The 22701-nt window shown below is 35.9% G+C and overlaps 1 protein-coding gene across 1 annotated transcript in view; it reads left to right on the top strand.

Annotated features, from left to right (window-relative positions):
* The first annotated feature begins 903 nt into the window (after window positions 1-903).
* The window catches only part of LOC111046344 (T-box transcription factor TBX20), an 87446-nt gene continuing 65648 nt past the window's right edge, over window positions 904-22701 (top strand). Inside the window, exons 1-2 of the mRNA XM_022331870.2 lie at window positions 904-1059; window positions 17385-17730. Of these exons, the coding sequence (XP_022187562.1) occupies window positions 939-1059; window positions 17385-17730 (467 nt within the window). The 5' untranslated portion in view covers window positions 904-938. The remainder of the gene's footprint in view (window positions 1060-17384; window positions 17731-22701) is intronic.

Raw genomic sequence — 22701 nt, 5'->3', positions numbered from 1 at the left:
TTCCAATATTATAGAACTGATTTCCATTTTCATCACATAAGTCATTCTTCTTAAATAGAAGATTTTCCTATCATTATTTGCATGTAACACCTGAAGAAAGAAGTTATGGTTAGAGACTAATAAGCTACCTAATTTATATTTTGACTTGAGTTTTATAATTACAGTATTATTATAAAGGTTGAAGGTATGATTCATTGGTTCAACCTGCTTAATGAAACACAAACAGATAATGCAATTTATTCTAATTCTTCAAATTGTTTTTTTTTATTAGAAGTGATCATACCTAAAAAATATATTGTTTTCTCTGGATCTAATAAATGAAGCAATGTAACAATAAGAAAAGTAGAAAGCTGCTTTTTCTAACGAATGGTGAAAATAAGCACTGAAGTTCTCACAAATCGACAAGGTACACTTTCAGACCTTTTGACGATCAGTGATTTCCGTGCTTTGGAGGTGGAGGGCGCTAAAGAGTGCTTGTCACGAGGAGGGAATTACTGGACCGGAAGGAAACAACCGAGTTTGCCACAGGTAAAGTGAGACGGTAAAGTAGATGATGAAGAGAGGAGGTGGAAAAGCTAAAACAACGAATCGGCAACTCTTCGTCTTTAGAGATTGCAGTTTGTTTCATGGTGGAGATGTTGAAAAAATAATAGTCATGTGTAGATCCCTTGTATGGTGAGACGAATAATAATATGTTGAAGTGTATTTTTTGATAAGAGGGGTAAGGGGAGTACGGTAGCTGGCCCCCTATGCGGTGTTGATGTCTAGGCGACCGCGTTCAACCATGCACAGCCTTCCATTTGTCCACATAATCATAAATGCCTAATTAAATAGTGTGGCGGAGTGGTGGGGCAAGGCTCCGCCCCCCTGGGCCCGCCCTCGATCGGCCTGCTGCCTAGCGGACAGAGTGAGGTTAGCGCGTCAGTGCGGCCCGTGTTATGTTGCTGGCCACAATGCAGGAGGGACCCAAGTCCCGCACCGACTTCTCCATCGCGGCGATCATGTCCAGGGATAGGAAGCCTCCAGCCTCCGCGGCCGCCGCCACCGCCACCGCTCACGGTGAGTACCTCGACTGACTCCACACGTGTCTTTTGTGTCTTCATCCCGTGGAATTTGTGCAAGTGACATGTTCAAACGAATCTGTGTAGTGCTCTCCCACCCAGTCAGCGATAAGATACAAGTGAACTAGTTAGTAATTAAGACGTAGGCTATTCAATATCATCAAACTAAATCAAGTAGAATCATAAAAACACTTTGAAAAACTAGTTTCCCTAGGAATTCTCCTGGAAATGGCTGCCTGTGAAAGAGAAGTTGTTTTCCTCATCACTGCTACAACAGCTAACCTCTCCGTAGCCCGTATTAAAGCTTTCCAAAATTTCCACCTCTTGTAACTTATTATTTTGTGAGTTGGTCAATTTCAAAATAGGCTATTTGTCAACGTGTCCACAATATTATGTTCAGAATTGTATGTGTTCTTAGATTAGGCTACCAGTAAGATATAGGCATAACCTCTGTTCTGCTAACTGTATTCCTTGTAGGATTGCTGCACATCACTCATAGTGGAAATAAGCTACTAATGTGAGCGTTGACTAATTAATCTCTTCACCAGCAGTCATTCATTGTTATTCTGAACCGAAGTAGCTTAGTCTAATTTGTTTTGTTAGATAGCCAATAGGCTATTAGGCTATTACAGCAATGCAAAGAAATGAGCCTGCCAGGTTATGCTCGTGCATCTGAAATTGAAGACTTATAATCTTTAAAAAAGGTTTATAGATGTCTAAGTTAGTTACTATTGGCTATTTCGAAAATATGATTAGACCCTAATAGTTACTACAGCCTTTAGCCAAAGACCGCTCCTTGCTAAACGGAAGCTAATTTCATGATATTTCCTTTTCATGATGTTCAATTCAACAATAGGCTAGATTGCTAGATCTAAAAAATAATAGATTGATGACATTGATGTTTTTATTTACTCAATCCATGATTTCGTTGCTTCCTAGAGTTTGTTTAGATCAAGCATGTATTTTTCTTGTTTTCAACTTGATAATTCAAATTCATTAATTTTCCATATCATCTATCCTATTTACTAGTTACTCCTATCCTACCAAGGATGTTGTTATAGCTACATTCTAGTCACTTCTGATTAGATAGGATTTGTGTGATAATGCTTATTGTTAGATTGAGTTACTTACCGTCTACAGTTATACTTTATTCAGATTCACAATGTATTCAGGATTCAATGTACTATATTGTTTGAGGTTTAGAGCGTAATTTATACAGTATAACCTGCGTTATTTATTAACTTTCATGAACTGCCCGGTTCATTGATTATAGGACTGTGTTCTCTTATAGGCCTACCTCCACCTTCACATAATGCTTTTCTAATGCATAATGCTAGACATAATGCTTCTCATCGGGTTACTAGCATGCATACTTTATTATCTTATTCAACGTACTTGAGAGTGAGTAGTCTACATAGTAGATATTCTCCGGTTTGAATTATGATTGATGAATTTGAAGTAAAATAGTACATAGTAGTACAGAAAAGTGTACTACCATTACCATGAACTCTCTGTGTACCGTACTTTATAGTAGTGAATGAAAAATTACTATCACTTGCATTGAGGAATATTCTGTGAGAGTGTAAGACATACTGGAATTCCTTAAAATTGAAACTATAATACCAGTAACATTATTGAATTTTGAATTCTTCGTTGCTACTTGATAAACCTCATATGGAAACCATCTTCACAGAAAATCTAATCCAGTCATACCTACGTCTAGGTTATACGAATTTCAACCTTTAATTTGTAGATATTACCGTACTTATAAACCTTAACATGAGTGCTTGCGAACTTTGTCATGTATTTTACAAATTTATAGCAATTAGTATAATAGTTGTGCTTCAGTAAAGTATTTCTGTTTCCTATTTTATTAACTTGAACTGATAAATTTTGCGCAACCGAAAAACCTCTGAGCTTATTCGAATAGGAAGAAATAGAAGAGTGTTGTCAGGCACCAACCAGTAGACTAATTTCTGGTTAGAGGTAAGAGGCATCATAATATTCATCCTTATCTGTCGAATTGACAAGCACAGACATGACTCTTGAACAGTGTTCATCCGCTCTCATTCAAGTTACCAATCATTGCAATCATTATATAAGTTGGATTGTTTAAATAGTTTGGATTGTAATTGTTCACTATACTGTTACTTTGATTGTTCCGTATATTATAGAGGCTATGCAACTGTCAATTTTGACAATTTTTGGGGAAAAGTTATTCCAGTCAAACATTGAAAACATTATATTAAGTAGTAAAATGAATTTCTTCCCATAAATTCAAAAATCCCAATTTTTAAAATAATTATTTGAAGATGGCGCAGAGTCATAGACTTTGTATGAGAGATGCAACTGAGCGCAAACTAGAGGCATTTGAAGTGTGGCTCTACTGGAGGATACTATAAGGATATACTATAAGGATCTATGGATACTATGGATCTATGGATTTCTATAAAGGATACTACAAAAGGACTATTATAAGGGTGTCCTGGGTGGACCATTGCTGTAGTAAAGAAATTCTGAGAAGAATGGGAAAGGGAAAATAAATTCTAAATACAGTAAAAGCAAGGAAGCAAGGAAGATATATTATGAGAAATGGAAGTAGATAGGCTACGAGCTATTACAGGTCCATTCCATCCACAATATCAATATAGATCAGATAAGTCACAATTTGGCATTGGCTTCATGCTAATCTCAGCAAATCGCCCAGTGATGACCAAAAATGATGTCATCCAGAAACGTTGATCAGTGCACATAATTCATTTGGAAAATAGATTCCCAGAGGAACCAACTCAATAAATAATTACGATAATAACTATTAACAGAAGATTCCCTATTATTCTAATTGGGGTGACAAAAATAACAGACAATTAATTTGATTGGCTATTTCCAAATCCCCTGTCAGAGCGCACGCTGATTCGATGAGTTGAATTGCCTCGCAATAAAATGAATCAAGCCTGTTATCAATTAGGACTACATAATCAATGTTGGAGGTCCTTGTGGGATTCGCTGCTCACCCCTTGCAAGCGGTGGCGATTGGCCAATGACGAAGTGAGTCTCATTGCTGCACATGAAAACGTCCATCATCCTCATGGCAGGCTGTATGACAGTGACCGACATTCAGCTATCACGTAATTTTGATGTCGCATGAAGTCTGAATCACATTAAATTCCTGCTTTAATTGTTCATCAACAATTTCTATGATTGTAAAGCTCTAGGTCTATTGCTGAGGTTAGGTGAGAAGGATGGAGAATGATTTGCTTTCAACACTAAAAAAGAATGCATTAAGAAATTGCATTAAGAATGTCCATAAACTATCAAAATTTAATTATTCACTAGGATTTTTAGTGAAGTTGTTGATGAAGTATAGCTGGTATTATGGTAGATATCATATCGATCTTGAATCAAATCATCAACTCTTCATAGCCTCTGGACTGTTTATTTTAAATTAAGGTTGAAAGAAGTTTTGGGCGAATGCCTGTTGTTTTCACCTGAATTGTGTCTATTGTCTATAAATACAGTCGAACCTCTCTATATCGAACTTCCACTCAACGAAATCCTCTACACAACGAATTTTTACCTGGTCCCATGACATTTTAGAGTTTTGGCTGCTTATTTACCTCTATTTAACGAATTTCGGACCTCTCATCAACAGAGTTTTTTCTTGACTTCAACATACAAAATGTAGTGTGTATAGGAAGTAAACGGTTATTTTCAAGGAATTGTATAGTTTCAGCCGAAAGGTCAATAGACTAAAAATAATGGCAATTCAGGTAGGAAAGCGATAGGATGGTAGACAGTCAATAGAGGGTGAAACACAAGTCGGGAATTGAATTCCAAGAACTGGTCATTATTGTAGACCAGGCAGGTGAACGACTGGGCTTTTCCCATTCTTTCTTTTGTCACACATTTCAATTCTTTGAACTGGGTCGATGTCAAACGAGGCAAACGACAGAAGAGTCCTGCGACAGTCGAGACCAGCGACGGTAGAGACCGGCGACATTCGTGGCCAGCGACGATACAGGACTCCTGAAAAAGAGGCCTCAAATGTCGCCTGCGTTAGGCGACAGTTGAGGCCACTCTAATTTTTGTACAGCCCCGACAGTCGAGACCTGCGACGTAGAGGACTCCTGAAAAAGAGGCCTCAAATGTCGCCTGCGTTAGGCGACAGTTGAGGCCTCTCTAATTTCTGTACACTCCCGACAGTCGAGACCTGCGACCTTAGAGGACTCCTGAAAAAGAGGCCTCAACAAACTGTCGCCTGCTAGGCTCTCCAGAATGGTAGACAGCACCAAAAGAATATTATCATTTAATTTGTATGGATTTACCAGCAATTGAATAATATATTATATCCCATTATTCCTTCCATATCATTATGAATAAGTATTGCAACTTTACAACTGTAAATAAACCTTAGTTGTTTCATCATAAAAAACGGAATTTTCAAACTCGTAAATACCTTTTTGATACTTGGATGTCAAATTTTCAGTTCATGATAGATGTAGGATATTATTCTATAATTCAATATCCTGTTACAAATCAATAACTTTTATTAATTTCACACATTCACATTTTACATTTTCTTCATTTATATTATACATTGAGCTTTTCTCATAGAAACTAAATTGCTCATTTATTTCAAATGTATTTTGTCTGGAATCGCAGTAGGATGTGTCCTTAACTGTCGTCTGCTGCAAGCGAGTCTCTAATTTTTGTACAGGCCCGACAGTCGAGACCAGCGACATTCGAGGCCAGCGACGGTAGAGGACTCCTGAAAAGAGGCCTCAAATGTCGCCTTCGTTAGGCGACAGTTGAGGCCTCTCCAATTTTTGTACAGCCCCGACAGTCGAGACCTACGACGGGAGAGGACTCCTGAAAAAGAGGCCTCAAAAATCGCCTGCGTTAGGCGACAGTAGAGGACTCTTCAATTTTCGTACACTCCCGACAGTCGAGGCCTACGACCGTAAAGGACTGTAAAACAGTCCTCTACTGTCGCAGGCCTCGGCTGTCGTCGGTCACGACTGTCGCACCCCCCTTTGAACTGACTATGATGATGATGATGATGATGGTTGTGACAAACCTGAGAAGAATCCGTCAGATCAAGAAGTTATAGAGTCTTTCAAAATTATCAGGCAAGGATTAAAACTGAAAAATAGTGTACCAGACATGTCTGTTTTAATAGATGTGAGTCGTTCATCGAACATAATGTTTTATTCAAATGCAAAATTCAACCGAAAATTACTCACTTTTCCTAATATAAAACATTGAAAAATAGGAAAGTTGAGTTATTATAGTATTATAGTGAAGTTATTGACAAGATAACCGTATTTTGCGTTCCATCTAATATTAGTGTTGAAAAATATTGCTACAGAGTATGTACTTTGATTAAACTCTACTAATAGTACAAATCAAGCTTTCTGGAAATAAATTGGTGAGTTTACTTACTTATTACATTCTATAAATATTTTAAAAAAACATGTTTTTTCAAACAGCATGAATTTTCAAATTTCCATATCAATATTGGCCTAATAAGTCTAGGTACCCTACAGTTCACAATGATATGTTTTATGTATCATATTCATTCATTTACCGCCGTGATACGATATTATAAGATCCATAGGATCGTGACAGTTTTCTTCACAGAACCACTCAATAACGAATACCTCTCTGCATCGATTTTTTTCGCGGGATAATCGACTTCGTTATACAGAGGTTCGACTGTAAGTTAAATAAATAGTCCATACTGGATTGAAAGGCGAAATTGTCATAGCCACTGAATTATTGAAATATTAAGAAAGTAGTTGTTGAAAAGTAACGAAGCTCCAGCAAACTTTGATTTTTATTAGAGACAAGCAGGTAACCCGTGCTTCGCAAAGGTCAAATTTTAATCTTGACAAACTGAATACTTACATACTGATATCTTGAAGAATTTAAAATAGGCCTATCATCCATCCTCGGTAAATTGAGTATATTTATGCTAAATTTCAAGCTAATCATTCGTGAATTTCCTATCCCGTACGTGTAGAAGCCAGTTCTTTACTCTTTATAGAATGATAATAATGGAACTCAATTTGAATGGATTAGTTTCTTAATTTGTTTAATAAGCCAGTCACTGAGGCAGAGACAATTCCTTGTTTCATTTGCTTAATTTGAGTTTCTATTAGGTCTGAACAATGGTTTTTACTAGACCGACCAAATGATTTCTCAATTTTTATTCATTCAACTTTATAATGAAGTTCGATCTCCAAGAAATTTTTATTAAGAATTCTTAATTTGAGCTTTAATTAGGTCTGAACACTGGTTTTTATACTAGTACTTACTATACTTAGACCGACCAAATTTTGGTAATTGGTATGATTCTTTGAAATAATTCTACACTAGCCTATTCAACCCTATTGAAAGTATCAATGTCATATTAATTATTTGACCAGAATAAAAAGCTGTGCTATTTTTATCGAACCACCCAAACTCGTTGATATTATTAGGTGGATTATTTTTCCTTTCAAAGTCGAATGGTCTTGTTATTGGTGTGACTATTGAGGCCGAATGTCCTTTAATTATTTCTGCTGAATTAATTGAATCTTCTCTACTGATGAGAAATACCTCTCATCAGTCCTTTTAAAGAGAACCTTTCGTGTTCTCTTTTGAAATAATCGGTGCGGCAATATTTTTCTTTTTTTGCTCGCAAGGATTCTGAAGCAATGTTTCGCCTATCTTCAAGATTATTCCACATTTGAAGCAATTCTTCATAATTCACCTTATAATTTTAGAACAAATGCTATAATTATTATCAAAATGTAACAATAATTGAAAAAAAATTCTACTGAAAGTTAACATAGGCCTAATGCTCATTCATCTCTATCATATAAGTTGGTTTTGATTAGTCTAAGATAAGTGGATGAAAAATATTATTTATTCCAGAGTTACATAGTTATTGCCTTGGCTTTGATAGGGATGTCACTTTGTGATGCGAGCTCCATTTTGATTTCATTGCTTTGAGCATTGGAAGACTTTTATTTGTTTCTGCGGGTTATCTTCACGCGATAAAAACTCAGTCCAATAGGAAACATTAAATTTAACTGTTAAGCTCTTATAGGCTACCAATAAAGATTGTGAAGGTTTTGACAAGCCGCCACTGTATTTGTTTGATCGTATAAGAGCTCTGTCATTGAGTTTAGCTTACTGTACACAATTTCCCGGAATTTTAAGATGAATTTGGAATTTTTAAATTTCACAATGCAGTACGTATTTTTGTGTGATTCAAATTGAAGTATGTAGTAGCGTTTCTCAATCAATACTGTAAATAGTTTTGTGCATTTCATACTAGAGTTTTCGGCTACCCTCAAAACTATTATTCTTCATTGAACTCTCTTCTCAAAAAATGGGGAATTTTAAAAAAACAGTTGAAGTTAAGGCAGAAGCGCTTTCCACAATTATTTATCCTGCCTGACCCAAGCAAATCCCCAAATTATTTATTATAATTGAAATCCAGTTGAGTTTTCAGTGTCATATGGAAAAGAATCACCTTTTCAGAATACTATCATTCACACTTAAATTGATCAATTCTGAAACATAAATATGATTATAGTAATGTTAATTAGTAATCATATACATTAGTAATAATTATATTATACAATGTTCTACATTAGTATTTAATCCTATACTGTTTAAGATTCACCGATAACTTGAATTTTTGATGATTCAAATCCACATGTTACCTGTACCGAGACATCCTATCTATATAATGATCCCTGTGGAAGCTTAAATTTCCTCTTAGTAATTCGCAAGAAATGAGTTTGTAGTAAACTTGAAAAATGTAACCTTTCTTTGTTGGTAATGATCACGTATTTATTCCAGAGTGAGTTGCAAATTAATTCACAAATGAATAAAATCCAAGTTTATGTGTGCGTTGAAGCTCCACGTTGTTGATTCAATTTGTTAAACAGAGGTTGCTGAATGAAGCGCCAATTTTTCATTAAGATACCTACAACACCATCCATAGTTGCCAGATGATGAACACTTTCCTTTTGATCCTAGCAGCTGAAAATCTATTAGAAACACGCGTATATATTTTAAGTAATGAGTGGTGTGTGCCAAGTGGGAAAGAGAGAGCAACTGGACTGTAGAAATGTCTCTCACGTGTTTTCATCGCTGCGTTGCCTTCCAACTATTTTCCATCCTCGGTGTATTGTGCGATGCCAGCCATCACATAGAATTCTAGACGATCTCGGAACGAATCTATCTTCTTATGTTAACACAGTACTTTCTTGGCCCTTACATTGGATGTTTGTGACATTTCAATCATTCAAAACACTACGTTGAATGTTTAAGACATTTGAATCATTTAATGTCGTCAACTTAAAAAGGGGTTAGTAAGTGCATTTCCTTTGAGGAAGGGCACTCTATGATGAATCTAATTGAAACTTTATGCATCTGTTGTTCCATAAGATTTTCAAGAAGATTTGAGAATCTATTAATTTTCCATTGGAGGAACGATTAACCTATTATTATTCTGAACGAGAAAAGCTTGACTCAGTGAGAAGAGGTGGCAGAAGCTCTATCGGAATTATACTTATTCTCACCTTCGTGGGAATGATAGTATTTTTCCAATTTTACAATAAGAAGATGAACCATGAACGTCAACCTTCCTGCAGAATCATTGAGTTTGATAGAAGTGATAAGCTTCCAGCACTTAAGCTTCCACAGGGATCATTGACATTCGGGATGAGCATCAGAGCTGCTTCTGTTTGTAAGCGATAATGTATAAATTATATTACTCTCCATATATATTGAACTCAGATTGAACAATTTGGAATAAGCACACATTATAGCAGAATACTGTGAATTATAATTAACAAATCTTAATGCATAGTTGGAGAATTTTCATCAGGGACGTGACCATCCATTCTAATATTGTTTCTGGTTGATGTTTGAATCATTTATCTGGTTGTCTGTTTAAGAGACATGCTAATCAACACGTGATGGGGAATAATAATTTATATCACACGCTTTCAAGCACTGTTTCGCGATGATACTGATACAATTCCTTTCGAATTTAGAACCAGCCAATTATTGTAAATTGTTTGGAATTCTAGTTGATTCAGTTTTAGTTGACACAAAAATTATTACTTAGCGTAGGCAATGCAATGTTTGTGGAGCATTGTGCATGGCTAGCGATGTGCAGCTCACAGCTCACAGCTCACAGCTCACAGCTCACAGCACCACCACTCACAAATGATGTTCACTTTTTATTTCCACTGCGCTAGAATTCAGAATGATAGTGGAAGTGTTTGGGACGTGATGTATGGACTCACACCGTGTCACTTGGCTCGAGTTATAATTTATTGAATGTAGACAGTCATAAATTTTTGCCGCGTTAAAAAATGTCACCGTGAGCTGTCATGGTTCTCCGCTAGCTCCTAGAGCTCAGCATTGAAAAGAGTAGGTAATGCTTGAATTGAACAGTCAACTCGCTAGATCACCTGTGTGTGAGGTCTTCTAAGCATCGTATAATAAACTGCTCTGTTTTGATATGATATTTTAATAATAATCAACACGACTCCGGCTTCAATTTCATGATGTGAATTTAGAGGTCCTTTCTGAACCTTAACACAAGATGTAATAAATTAAAAGATTAGTCTGCGAAAATTATAATTTATTTAACACACACTCTTTCAGTCAAGTTTGGTAACAAGAATATGTGAATCAGATTTCTTAATGTTTAGAGAAGCGTTGTGAAAGACAAAATAATTTGCTAAAAGAGCTCTTGCTACATCAATACTCCAAATGACAAACCTTTCAACTAGTAATTAATTATTTTGAAAGTTAAAAACATGTAAGAGATTATATAAGATCCAAAACTGTTTCCCTCACCTACTCTGCTACGGATTATTCATTGATTAGAGATAAATAATTATTATAATGTACTAGATACCTGTAGATCACTATTTTACTGAAACACATACATAGTTATCAAGTACACCTTGTATTTTATCAATAAATAACTACTTTCAACTATCAAGAGCCATTTACAAGGTGTAATTGATTTTAAATGTTATAGTGTTTCAATAATAATTGTAGTAGCCCTAATAAAACATAGTGTGAGTACTATTGTACCGTACTATTTTAGGTACTCAGGCTACTGTATTACTATAGTACTTGATGAGTTGCTTATATTACTTCAATCTAGTATGATGAAATATAAAACATATTTTTAGTATTTTGATCTCCATTGTTCTGTGGAATCAGCGTACTAATAACTACTTGAAGTGATAAAATTGTCAACATTTTAGCTATTGATGAATGGATAAGGATGATGGACAATTATTGTAAGAGTGCAAGTTGGTTGTGAAATAATTGTTCTTGTTGTTACCACGCTGGAGGCATCAGCCTGAGCACAATTAAAGATTATGAAATATAGAGGAAACATAAACCGCTGTATTACAAAAGAGTAAATCGGATTATTATCATTACATTGAATGGCTGCTATTTCAAGTTCTACCGCTAAGGCCTAGTAACATTTCAGTTATCTTAAATCTAAAGTGTTAACATGAAGTGGGCACAGTTGTCATGTTACAACTCAGCAATGTGGAATGTAGCAGTCAGCATGGCCTTGGAGCTCTTATTATTTATTATTATCAAGTTAGTTATCAAAAAGTGTATTATAAATATTGATGTATGGTACTAAAGAGTCTGTATGGTATCCTATGATAAATAATCTTGATTCACGGTAGTTTGAATTACGTAATAAATATTAGGCTATCAGGTATTCTGATGATTTTTGTCCATATCTATTTATTGCCTGAGATAGGAGAGTTCTCTTTCATGAATACACACCGAGTTTTCTATTATTTTCTCGTTTTTTTGTGGTGTGTGAACAGACCCCTGCCTCAGACATTCATAAATCACTACCGGGTGGTTAACTGACGTGATAATTATCGCCCAAACTTCTCTTTCAAGAGACCGCAGCCTGCCACTCATAAAACACTGGCAAGCATTCACAGTATAATCGCTTTTAACTTCCATCCTAAAATTTCATCCTGTAACCTGAAGAGAAATCCTATGAAAATTACTTGTCACCAGGGAAATTTCAATTCAATGTAGATAGAGTGAAGAACATTGGATAGGTCTGAATACAAAATAGAGAAATCCGTGTACTCATAACATAAGCAAAATCGTTTGCATACTTTTCATAGATAATATTGCTTTCCGAATCAGGTTGGTTAGCTATTATGAAAGGCTCAATGATTATTGATGATCCGACAAAGATTAAATTTATGATGTAGAGATATGTTATAATTGTTGGATCATGCTAAAAAAATCAATCTATTAGTATGATCAGAAGATTCATTTCTCATACCCTAATAATAATCATCTCTTATTATTTTACGTTTGCGATCATATTGGCTATGATAAATACCAAATTTTCTCTATATGGCTACCAGAATTATTGAAGTAAAATGAAAGTTATGAAGTACCCTATGATAAATTTCATAATATCCCACATCCTATTTAACTCTCTCAATCCAAGAATCCCACTATAAGTTCCATACATAATACCTTGCTACTTTGGAGTTTTGAATTTCCTTATTGAAACACGACGTATTATTTTCTATATTTTCAGTATTCAGATTTATCAGGTATTCAGAATAATTTTCATTTCTTAGAATATGATTAATTTGTATTCTTCAGCTACAGAACTTGTTGGAAACCCCACATGTATTGTGTCATTGAACCAATATCAGGATCAAATCAAAATATCAGGATCACACGCTTATTGCTAGTTACATTATTAGGCTGATATCCTTCAAATTACATTTGTGCTTTCGGTTCCTTGGAACGGTATCGGTATCGTTTGGTGATCGGGTCGCTTTCTTTTGTTCCTCTTTGAACGTAACCGATGCATGCAGGGGCGTACGGCAACAGCTGATTTATTAAGAGTTGAGGTCAAAGTTTTCAGAACGGCACTGCACCGAAAAAGCATCGTGGGAGGGAAGAGACAGGCGAAAAGAGGAAGAAGAGAGGTGGTTAGGGATGATGGGAGGGGGGGAGAGGCCTTCAAGAGGCAGCCGCATCAGGAGAGCAGAGCACAGATTATCCGGGTAGGCCTACCTTTGTAGGACGTGTAAAGACCCTAATGAAAGATATTATAGCGTGTACAATGCGTTCACTCTTTCTCCCATTCTTGCAGCTGCACCCCCACCCAACCGTCCAAATAGCTAAATTTTCCACTTGACCGTTGAGAGTTAATCAGTCTCTTTCAAGCTTGATTACTTATTTGATTGAAAAGTGAAAAGCATTCTGTGGAACTAATTCGGGTGCTCAAAGAAGTGACGACACATTGTAGACAATCCCGAAATTGATTTCTCAATTCGTTCGTTGATAGAGATGAAATAAATTTGACCAAGCAGAAAAAGATTAGAAATCAACTGAGAAATTTTTGTGGAATTCAGTTAGAGTCTATAAAGAAGTTTTTCTAATCCATGAACTATTAGATGAATTCCACTGGATGTCGTGGATGACCATGATGGTTGAGGTTACTGATTACTGAATCGCAATTTTATATCTATCTCTTGGAGTGATAACCATGCCATTCCTTCATTCTCAAAGAGTGTGTCATTCTCAATTCGGGTTATGCCTGAATTTAATTCTAGAGAAGCATCTATGCGAATAATGAACTAATGGATACCTATTCATAATCAATATCGACATTGTTTACGTCAATTGTAGAACAATTCTGTATTCTGGAGTAGAAGTTCATTATAATGTTAACCATCCCTTGAAAGCTTAGATTTCCATTCTAATACTTCTTCTTCTTCTTCTCTTCTTCTTCTTCTTCTTCTTCTTCTTCTTCTTCTTCTTCTTCTTCTTTTTCTTTTCCCATTAGCAATACATCGATATTTTTTCTATATTATTTTAGACAAATCGACTAGCTTAGATATTATCAATCTTAGTTTCATGAAAAATGAGAATCTAAATTGAGAAACTTTATAATGTTAAGTAGAAATAATCACTTGAATCAAAATATAAAGTAAAACTAAATTCCTTAACTCTTTCCTTATCGTACCCATATCGGCTCATACTTTTGAAAATTAATCTGGCTTTGTTATTTTTGTGGGAGAGAGTGTATAATTCTATAGCTCCAATATTTTTCACGTGCTAGTAAAACCATAAACTGTGAATTTGCTACCTTTCTGGTTGAAATTATTTTTAATTGTATCAATTAAAAAGCGTTTACGACCCAACTATTAAAAGTGAGCATCTAGACTTCGGTAAAAAGAATCAGCCTTGAGATACAGAAACGCATTGTCCCTTGTTCAGAGGATGTATCTTTTTAAAAAAATCGCCTCCAAGCAGGTAAAAACCATATAATGAAGTTGGAGACTATGGAGAACGGAAGTTTGAGAATCGTAAATCATACAATCTTTTATGAAATATTCTAGTAGCATGATACTCAATTGGAGATGGAAAGTAGAACTATGTTTACTTAATAAAGCTTTTATCACGATAACACTTCACGAACAATTGGAGTGAAGTAGAATGGTTTTCTAACGGTAGTCTTTTACAAAAAGATTTTAAGAAGATCCCCCTGCCTTAGCTTGGAGACTAAGGAACAAGATGTTTGATGGATAAGAGAACCAACTAAATGATAATATTCTCTTGTAACGAAATTACAAAAATATATTATTGATGAAGATCTAAGATTTAATAAGGGAAATGGAAAGTGATTTCAATTGTGAGTAAATACTTTTTACGGTTGATACCTATTCTATGAAATCTGAGAAAACATATGAGTAGATGAATTATCAATCATAAGGACTGTGGTAAATATTAAAAGGAAACAGAATGAATACATAGAATATTTTGTGAGGATTGGCCCCATCGAATTGAGATGATAGACTAAATAACTTGCATAATAATGATAAATATGAAAACTATGTGAATACGATTTGAAATTCTCAATTGCAATGATGTATTAATTAGAATTGCATGATAAAAGCGTTTCCAAGGAATAGTGGCAGGGGGAAATCAGCTATGTGAATCCCATACAACAATCAACATTTATTTTCAAAGAACAATGCGAACACTCGCTGTCGACATGTTCATTTTTTGGTAGGAGTGTTGATGATTGTCAACATTGATTAGCATCACTTGAGCAATGACTAAGACAACTGACATGACTGTTGTATGATGTGTGATGCAAACACATGACAATCGCAACTTAGTGCGATTTAATGAATTTTGTTATTTTTTGTATCAACTAAGCTGGATCTTGAATACACAAAAAAAATTCTCATCAATAGTGATTTATGCTATTTAATTCTATTCTATAATAGTGTTAATACAATAGAGAAAGATGCAGGAACCAATACTTCATTATAGAGGCTGATAATGTTCTTTAACTGATAGCCATACTCAAATTCTTATATTTGTGAGATTTTTTCCAAAACTTTCTCTGTTATCTGTCACTTGGTGTATGAATTGGGTAATAACTCAAGTAGACCGAATCAAAACCTCTCCAGCAGGGATTTCATCATCAATTTTGACTAGAATTTAAATCCAAATATTTCATAGGAACGATCCCCTAATAGAAAAGTTATAGTTATAGATTATAAAAATTGGATAGGATAATGTTATAATATTTCAGAAGAAGGCGTTGTTCAGTTTCAAAAAATACTACTGTCCAATGTCAAACAAAAAGTTAATCAATTTCACAGTTGAAGAAACTACTTTAATTATAAATGCAATTGAAACGGAAGCAATAATTTCAACGTTTTTTGATACTTGGATGCACGAGTGCGCTCTTCATTTTCATTGCACCACGAAAAAAACCGATAAGCATTTTATTGATGTTTTCCCCATTCTACAACTGCGTCAACTGTTATAACATCTTAAATACCCAGCATAAACTGATATAAATGTCGTATAAAATCATCAAGTTTATTGCGAGGCAATGGTTACATTGATAATTTATTTCCTCAATCTACTTTTATTGCAGTACCAAGTCCAAGTGAACTCTTCTTCTATTTGCTTCGAGTCACAATATAGGACTGATGAGGTCGGTGTGGGAGTTGAAAAAGAGTTCAAACATCTGCTGTAAGCGATCAACTTGGAAACAATACTGATAGTTCTACTGGACAGGAAGGAGGCGACTTCTCTGAATCACTTAATGGAGGATCGCACTACTATACTGCTCACATGCTAGTGCTATGCACTTACCCCTATCATCCGATTACCTGACCTACCTCTACTACGGATAGAGCTTTCATGAGGCCATCGTTGGCTGATATTTATTGCTTGTACAGTATTCACGCTCTCATTCCATTGCAATAGTTGGTTTCCCTCATACAGAAAACTATACCTGCATGTTGCCATAATTATAGGTGTATAGCAACACATACTATGTTATTTGAAGTGTTTTATCTACATTACAAGTTGAACAAGAAAATGAATGACTACATATTTTCAATGTTAACATCGGTCGGAACCTCGAAATTTCAACCAATTCCATATTCAACTGCTATATCATCCCTTTTCAAGTAATAAGTAATCATATAGCATCCTGTGAACTTCGTATCGGCTATTCTAGATATTCCATCCGGTTCGATGCAATTCTCCAGCTTGAAAATGTTTTCTCATTTCATCTCTTATTTTTTGAAACTATCTTCAGCTCATCAAAATCCAGTACATAATAAAATAATTCGCATGATTCGAAGACTGAATAGTTATAATCTTAGTTGATAGTATAGTTATTCATCACCGTGTGGCTATTATAAAGAATTAAATTGTGGAATATTTGAGAAACAGAAGTCAATCAAATTAATATGAAATGTTCCATGAAGACTCGGTTTTTATACTCTATTTTCATTAAAAAAAATAAAAAACAATAATAACAATAATTATTATTATAAGTAAGAGCATGAAAGAGAAAATTTTACATAAAATATGAATTTTAGTGGGATTTTCATGTTGATTTTAAAAAATATTTTAGCTGGAAGTTTCTAATGACTCCAAACCTAGTCATTATTATCAAGGAGTATGGAACATATATTTCGATTCTGTTCATGAATGTATCGGAGTTCTCTATAGTTGCAAGCTATTGATAGAAGAGGTGCGTATCATTTGCTGTTGTTGAAGAATGAACATGAATAGATCTGGATTTTTCATGACGTACTGTGAGAAAACTCACCTACTTCCCCACATTTGACATGATTTATTCTATTGCTACGAAATTACGCAAATTCAAGCTTGCGTCGGTTTTTTTGGGTGATCGAATGCATAGGTTCTACTATAAGCAGTTGATTTTATTGTTTGATTTTTGTACAGAGCGACTCGGCCACGGCAGGAGAGGAGGCAGTGAAAAGCTGGCGGAGGGCGAAAGCGATGAGTACGAGGAGGCGGAGGAGGCTGAAATCGAGGAGGACGTGGAAATAGACGTGGAGGAGTGCTCGGAGAGTGAGAGGGAGCCGCGACCTCCGCCGTCGGAAGCGCCATCCGAGGAGCTGTCGGAGGAGGACCGCGACTCACCGGATCCGGCGGCCGTCCGCGCCAGGGTCAAGACGCGCTGCAATTGCCAGGAGTTGCTGCTAGCCGACTGCCACCTCGAGACCAAAGATCTCTGGGACAAATTCCACGATCTCGGCACTGAGATGATCATCACCAAGTCTGGAAGGTAAGCCCAGTCTTCAACAGCTTTTTTCATTTTCAAATTTTTTCATGTAATTTTCCAGCCATTCAAGTATCAAAAGCTGTTCTATAGATATTGCAGAATTCAATAATATTGTGCAAATCCAACAATTTTATACCTCCCATTCATAATATTCAATCAAGGATTTTGATCAACCTCTGTAACTTATATTTTGGTTTGATTTGGTTTATTTGGTTAACCTAATTCTCTAGTTTGCAACCACATCCATATTAGGTCTCCCTCTTATCTTGATTGTGTTCCATTTCCATCATGGAGCAATAATTTTCTTTATAAACAGAATAATCATTCACACATCAATCTGAACTTAATTAGGTATTCTCACAGATACGTTTTCAGATCAATGCTACTTACCATCAATCATAATTAATTGGTCATTATAATAAATGCATTATTAGTCATTATTTAGATCACAGTAGCCTCTTACTGGGACTTATGTAATTTCTTATACAAGTATTTTAGATACAAGTATCTATCAAAAGAATCCCCCTGCTATGGCTCCACATGAGGGTGGGTAAAAAAACTCCCAGAAACTATGGAATGTATATTTTGTGAGAACTGACTGGAGATTATAGTTGAGAAAATGATAGAACTAGAGAGGACAGATTTAGAAAGAGCATGTCCAGTGAACAGTGACTGGCAGCTGCTAACGAAAAGGTCACCGGTCCAGTTTCCAGGGAGTTGAGGAGTGAGAAAATACGAGAGAGAATGAGAGGGTATGATTGTGGCAAAGGTGCCATTCGAAACGTGGCTAACTCGCGGAATTGTGAATAGACAAATCTTGTTAGCAAGGCTCTTGTGTATCATAAACAGCACTTGTGCCTCCTATTATTTGCCTTTCGGATGGCTAAACGCTGGGGTTTTGTTAGGGCTCTGCCTGGGGGGCCGATCCGACCCCAATAGCCCCGATCCCAGCTTCCGAACAGTAGCAATACATTTCGGCCTTTTTCGGCCTGTGTTGAGGCTGCGGCCGGCGGTTGGCCTGTCACCTCGCTAAACAAACACACCTCCGAAAAGCCTTCTCACAACAAACCGTTCAACTGTGCGGCCTAGTGCTTATTTCGAATTAAATGGGTTTCTTTTCTGAAATTGGAATTGCTGACTCCTATCCGATAAGCATCCAACCAAAATATTCTATAAATATCCAATGACAGATAATTCAATCAGATAATGACAAATGAAAGGTTTGAATTTAATATCTGTTATATCAAGTAGAACTCCAGCAAAGAGCAAAAGGTCTTAGTTTTTAAGAATTTCTTCAGTAGTTTTCATTTCTTGATAAGTCACAAGAGTAACTAAAGTTCATACCTCATGATCGTAGACTATTTATACATGCTGAATAACTTAGTTCTTCCCTACACGTTCTCTCAAATAGGTAGAAGCTACAGCAGTGTGTCATAATAAGAATAATACAACATGATCGAATATTCGGATATCAATTGAAGTGGAATCTGGGATGTTATCAATCATTAACTTTTCATAGGTCTTTCTACGTCACTCTTCTTCTGTTAGTTAATCTATTCGACTCAGTGGATCAAGAATCAAGACAAATATCTTCTCACGGGAGCTGATTAGTAGACTATCCAATTTCTAAAACATGATTCGAAATGTTGAAGAGTCAAACTACAATGGAGCAACTGATCGCTGAGTGCACATGTTGCAGTCCCAGCTCACCTATACAAGCCAATCACGGCTCGATAACAATCTGGTTGATGTTTCCTGCTACGACATCATCGAAGACAGGAGTCCTGTATAGTAGAAGAGATGACAGATACATGACCTATTTCGTATTCGGATTCCACTCATCTAAACAGCACGATGACTTTCGAAACCTAGCTGTGGCTTCTTAGCTGCTGCTGTCATCGTTCACGAGAACTGAACGCAGCGTCTTTTCGTCCACGAATGACAGCCAGCTCTGATTAATCGAGCATCTCCAGCGACTTGGGCTAAACAGGCATTTTCGAGTCGCTGCCTCATCTCTTAGCACCTTCCATTTGCTCTAGACAGGTGTACCTCGCATATGATAACATCAGCTCACCTCTATAATCCAACCCACAAAAACTCAACACAATCATTTACTTTCAAATAAAATCCGTCCTTCTGAAATTCTCCACTCTTGGCTTGCACTTTTAGCTAATAAGTATTGGATGTTTCTTTATAACCCAAGATTTTTATCGGTCGCTGGGGTAGAACGTCTCTACTCCGCTGCATACAGCCAAGTGAGAGTGGATCGCTGTTGAATCGAATGGAATGATGTCCTGAAAAGGGACCAGGCTTTTTATGAATTTTTTATCGCCTTACCTTGTTATATTCGCATTTTTCGAAAGATTTATTTAGTCGAGCTCCGTTTGCAGCATTCAGCTAACGAACCAACCAATAATAATGTCAATGTATCAATTTTATGAAGTTGACAGTTTTCCTGGGGAATAAATATATTGAAGCATAGAATCATATTCCAACTGTGTCCATCTTCCTGCAAAAGCATTAAAAAATACATTTCTAGTCCTCATTTTCAAGATTATCATCATAACTAGTATAGTTATCAGTGTTCAGTTCTATTGATTCTTTCATGCACTTGTCTTATGGAATAGGTATGTTAGGAGTAAGTATAATTATTCATATAAACTTTGGTTGGAGACAATTTATAACATAGAATAATAATATTTAATTCATGTAATTGAAAAACATTTCTAATAGACGAGATTGTAATATTAGATTGAAAATTAACGAATATGGATTCTGCTTCAGATACTTTTACAAATTTGCAAATATTATGAGATGGGTTCCTGGAGTAGTCTGTTCAACCATCGATTCAGAATTTGAAGAGTTTGTTGATTGGTGACGCAAAATTTATTACTCTCTCATTCCCTTACAAATAATCTATCTTTGGCGTATAGTTATAAAATTAATAATGTCCGTTGAATCTCCTCTCAAGGCTAAAATAGTAATTCAATGGCAGATCTCCATCACTCGAGAATTGATTAAGAGGCTCCGATCAGGATTAGTTCGGATCGTTATTGCATAATGTGAAGGTGTAAATCAAAAGAAATGTTTGATAATTCATGGCCTTAGCAGCTCATAAACGATTCACTTGCCATCAGCAAGTGGTAATTTGAAAGTTATTGATACTCAATACTGTAGACCTTTTCTTTGTATTCTATCTAACTATAGCTCTACTGGTCAATCATTATAAAAACAATGCATTGATGTGAGATATTCTTTGCAAATCATCGATTCTAGTGAATTATTTATATGTCATGATGTCTTTAAAAATCCGAATCCGAAGTAGAAGTCCATTAGGAAGCCAAATAGTTAACTGGAATACATAATTAAACTGCATTCAGTGATTTCGAGAATAGCTAACTTTGGAAAAATACTATTAGTTTTCCGTTTAAAATCTAACAATCATCTAGAATTTGATAATAATTCACCTTTTCCCCATTGAAAAGTTATTGTATTGAACAATTGAAGACATAAACACGCTTGAAGGCTGTACTTGATGAAGAAAAAGGGGCGTAAGTTGTTGAGCTACAAGTATGTTTAAGCTGGTATCTTTCGGGTCTTGAAGCGTGGAAGTATATTATTAATCATTGCACTTATTCTGTACGGTCTCTCAGGAGATTAATATTAGGCGTCTTCTGGCCAATGCATGAGGGAAAAGAGCAGGTAGCCTTCGTATTCAAGTGCAATCCCGACTTCCGGTCAGGCGGCGAGACTCGAGCTCCTATAAGAAAGTGAGCATTGAACCCCAGGACTCCCTGGCCGGCACTAAATATAAATTATGACGACGAATTAAGTTCCAAATATTAATTAATATTTCGCCTGTTTTCCGTGCTCATAATGACTGTGGAAAGGCATTAGTCAATGTCAGCAACTAACCTAGTGGGCGGGACGGGGACGGGGACGCTCAGTTTCCCAACTAAATCGAACTCACACACCAACATTCGCTCTCTCACACACCAACATTCGCTCTCTCACACACATTCACAACATCAACAAACGGTTCTAGTCCTCCAGGTGTGGATTATATCAGACATCATTATTATACAGTGTAACAAATCTAGGAAATTATTACATCTAGACAATTTCTGTCCCAATGTAATGAATCTTGAAAAACTGTATTTAGCTCAACTTTACCTCTAGACAAAGAATAAATAAATATAACTGTTTGCATTATATAAAATAAAACATTAAGTAAATAACTAGAAGTTCACTTTCCTTTAAATAATATGAGAATATCATATTCTCATTCATTAAAACAGCTTTGATCAATAAAAATTTGTACATTCCAATTAGTTATAATAACAGCGCGATCAGAAAATCACCTTTGAGACTTTTACCATCAGGTTGGACCATGGGTGATTATGAATTAAAAGAATAGAATTTAGAAATAACTGCAATATAAATCAATAACAGAAAGTTATTAAACGCCTTCGACTGAGAAAATCTTGGGTGGAACAAATGTAAATTCGAATTGTTGATGTGCGCATACTTCTTTTCTAAGGTCTCCATTGAATTTTATGTCAATATTATTCAAATTGTGTGAGCCTACAAGTTTATCGGTTGAAGTGCATGTGGTCTCGTGAGGAATATACCAGCACTGGACTTGAGAGTATTCGGACATGTCCGATCTGCTTACTTAGCTCATACCCAACATTCTCTATTTGTTTCTTCTCTTATGACATGCAATCTCACTGGATGTCCGTCAATGGATGGATAGAAGGAGAGAATGAATAGAGGAGTGATACAGGTTCCCTGCCAGTCCGTGTGATGGCCGTAAGCTACAAAATGTCTCATAAAGTCTATGCCCGACGGGTGGTCTTGTTATGTGTGACTATTCTCAAAGGTGAGAGCTGAAAATGTTGTTCGAACTTGGTGTTGTTTCTAGAGCTCAGCAACAAAACTTAATGTTATCTTGTTCTCGCAATGGAACTAGCT

The sequence above is a fragment of the Nilaparvata lugens genome, chromosome 3 (genome assembly GCF_014356525.2).
Source record: "Nilaparvata lugens isolate BPH chromosome 3, ASM1435652v1, whole genome shotgun sequence".
Lineage (NCBI taxonomy): Eukaryota > Metazoa > Arthropoda > Insecta > Hemiptera > Delphacidae > Nilaparvata > Nilaparvata lugens.
Note: the sequence above shows the minus strand (reverse complement) of the source record. Positions and strands in the feature narration are given on the sequence as shown.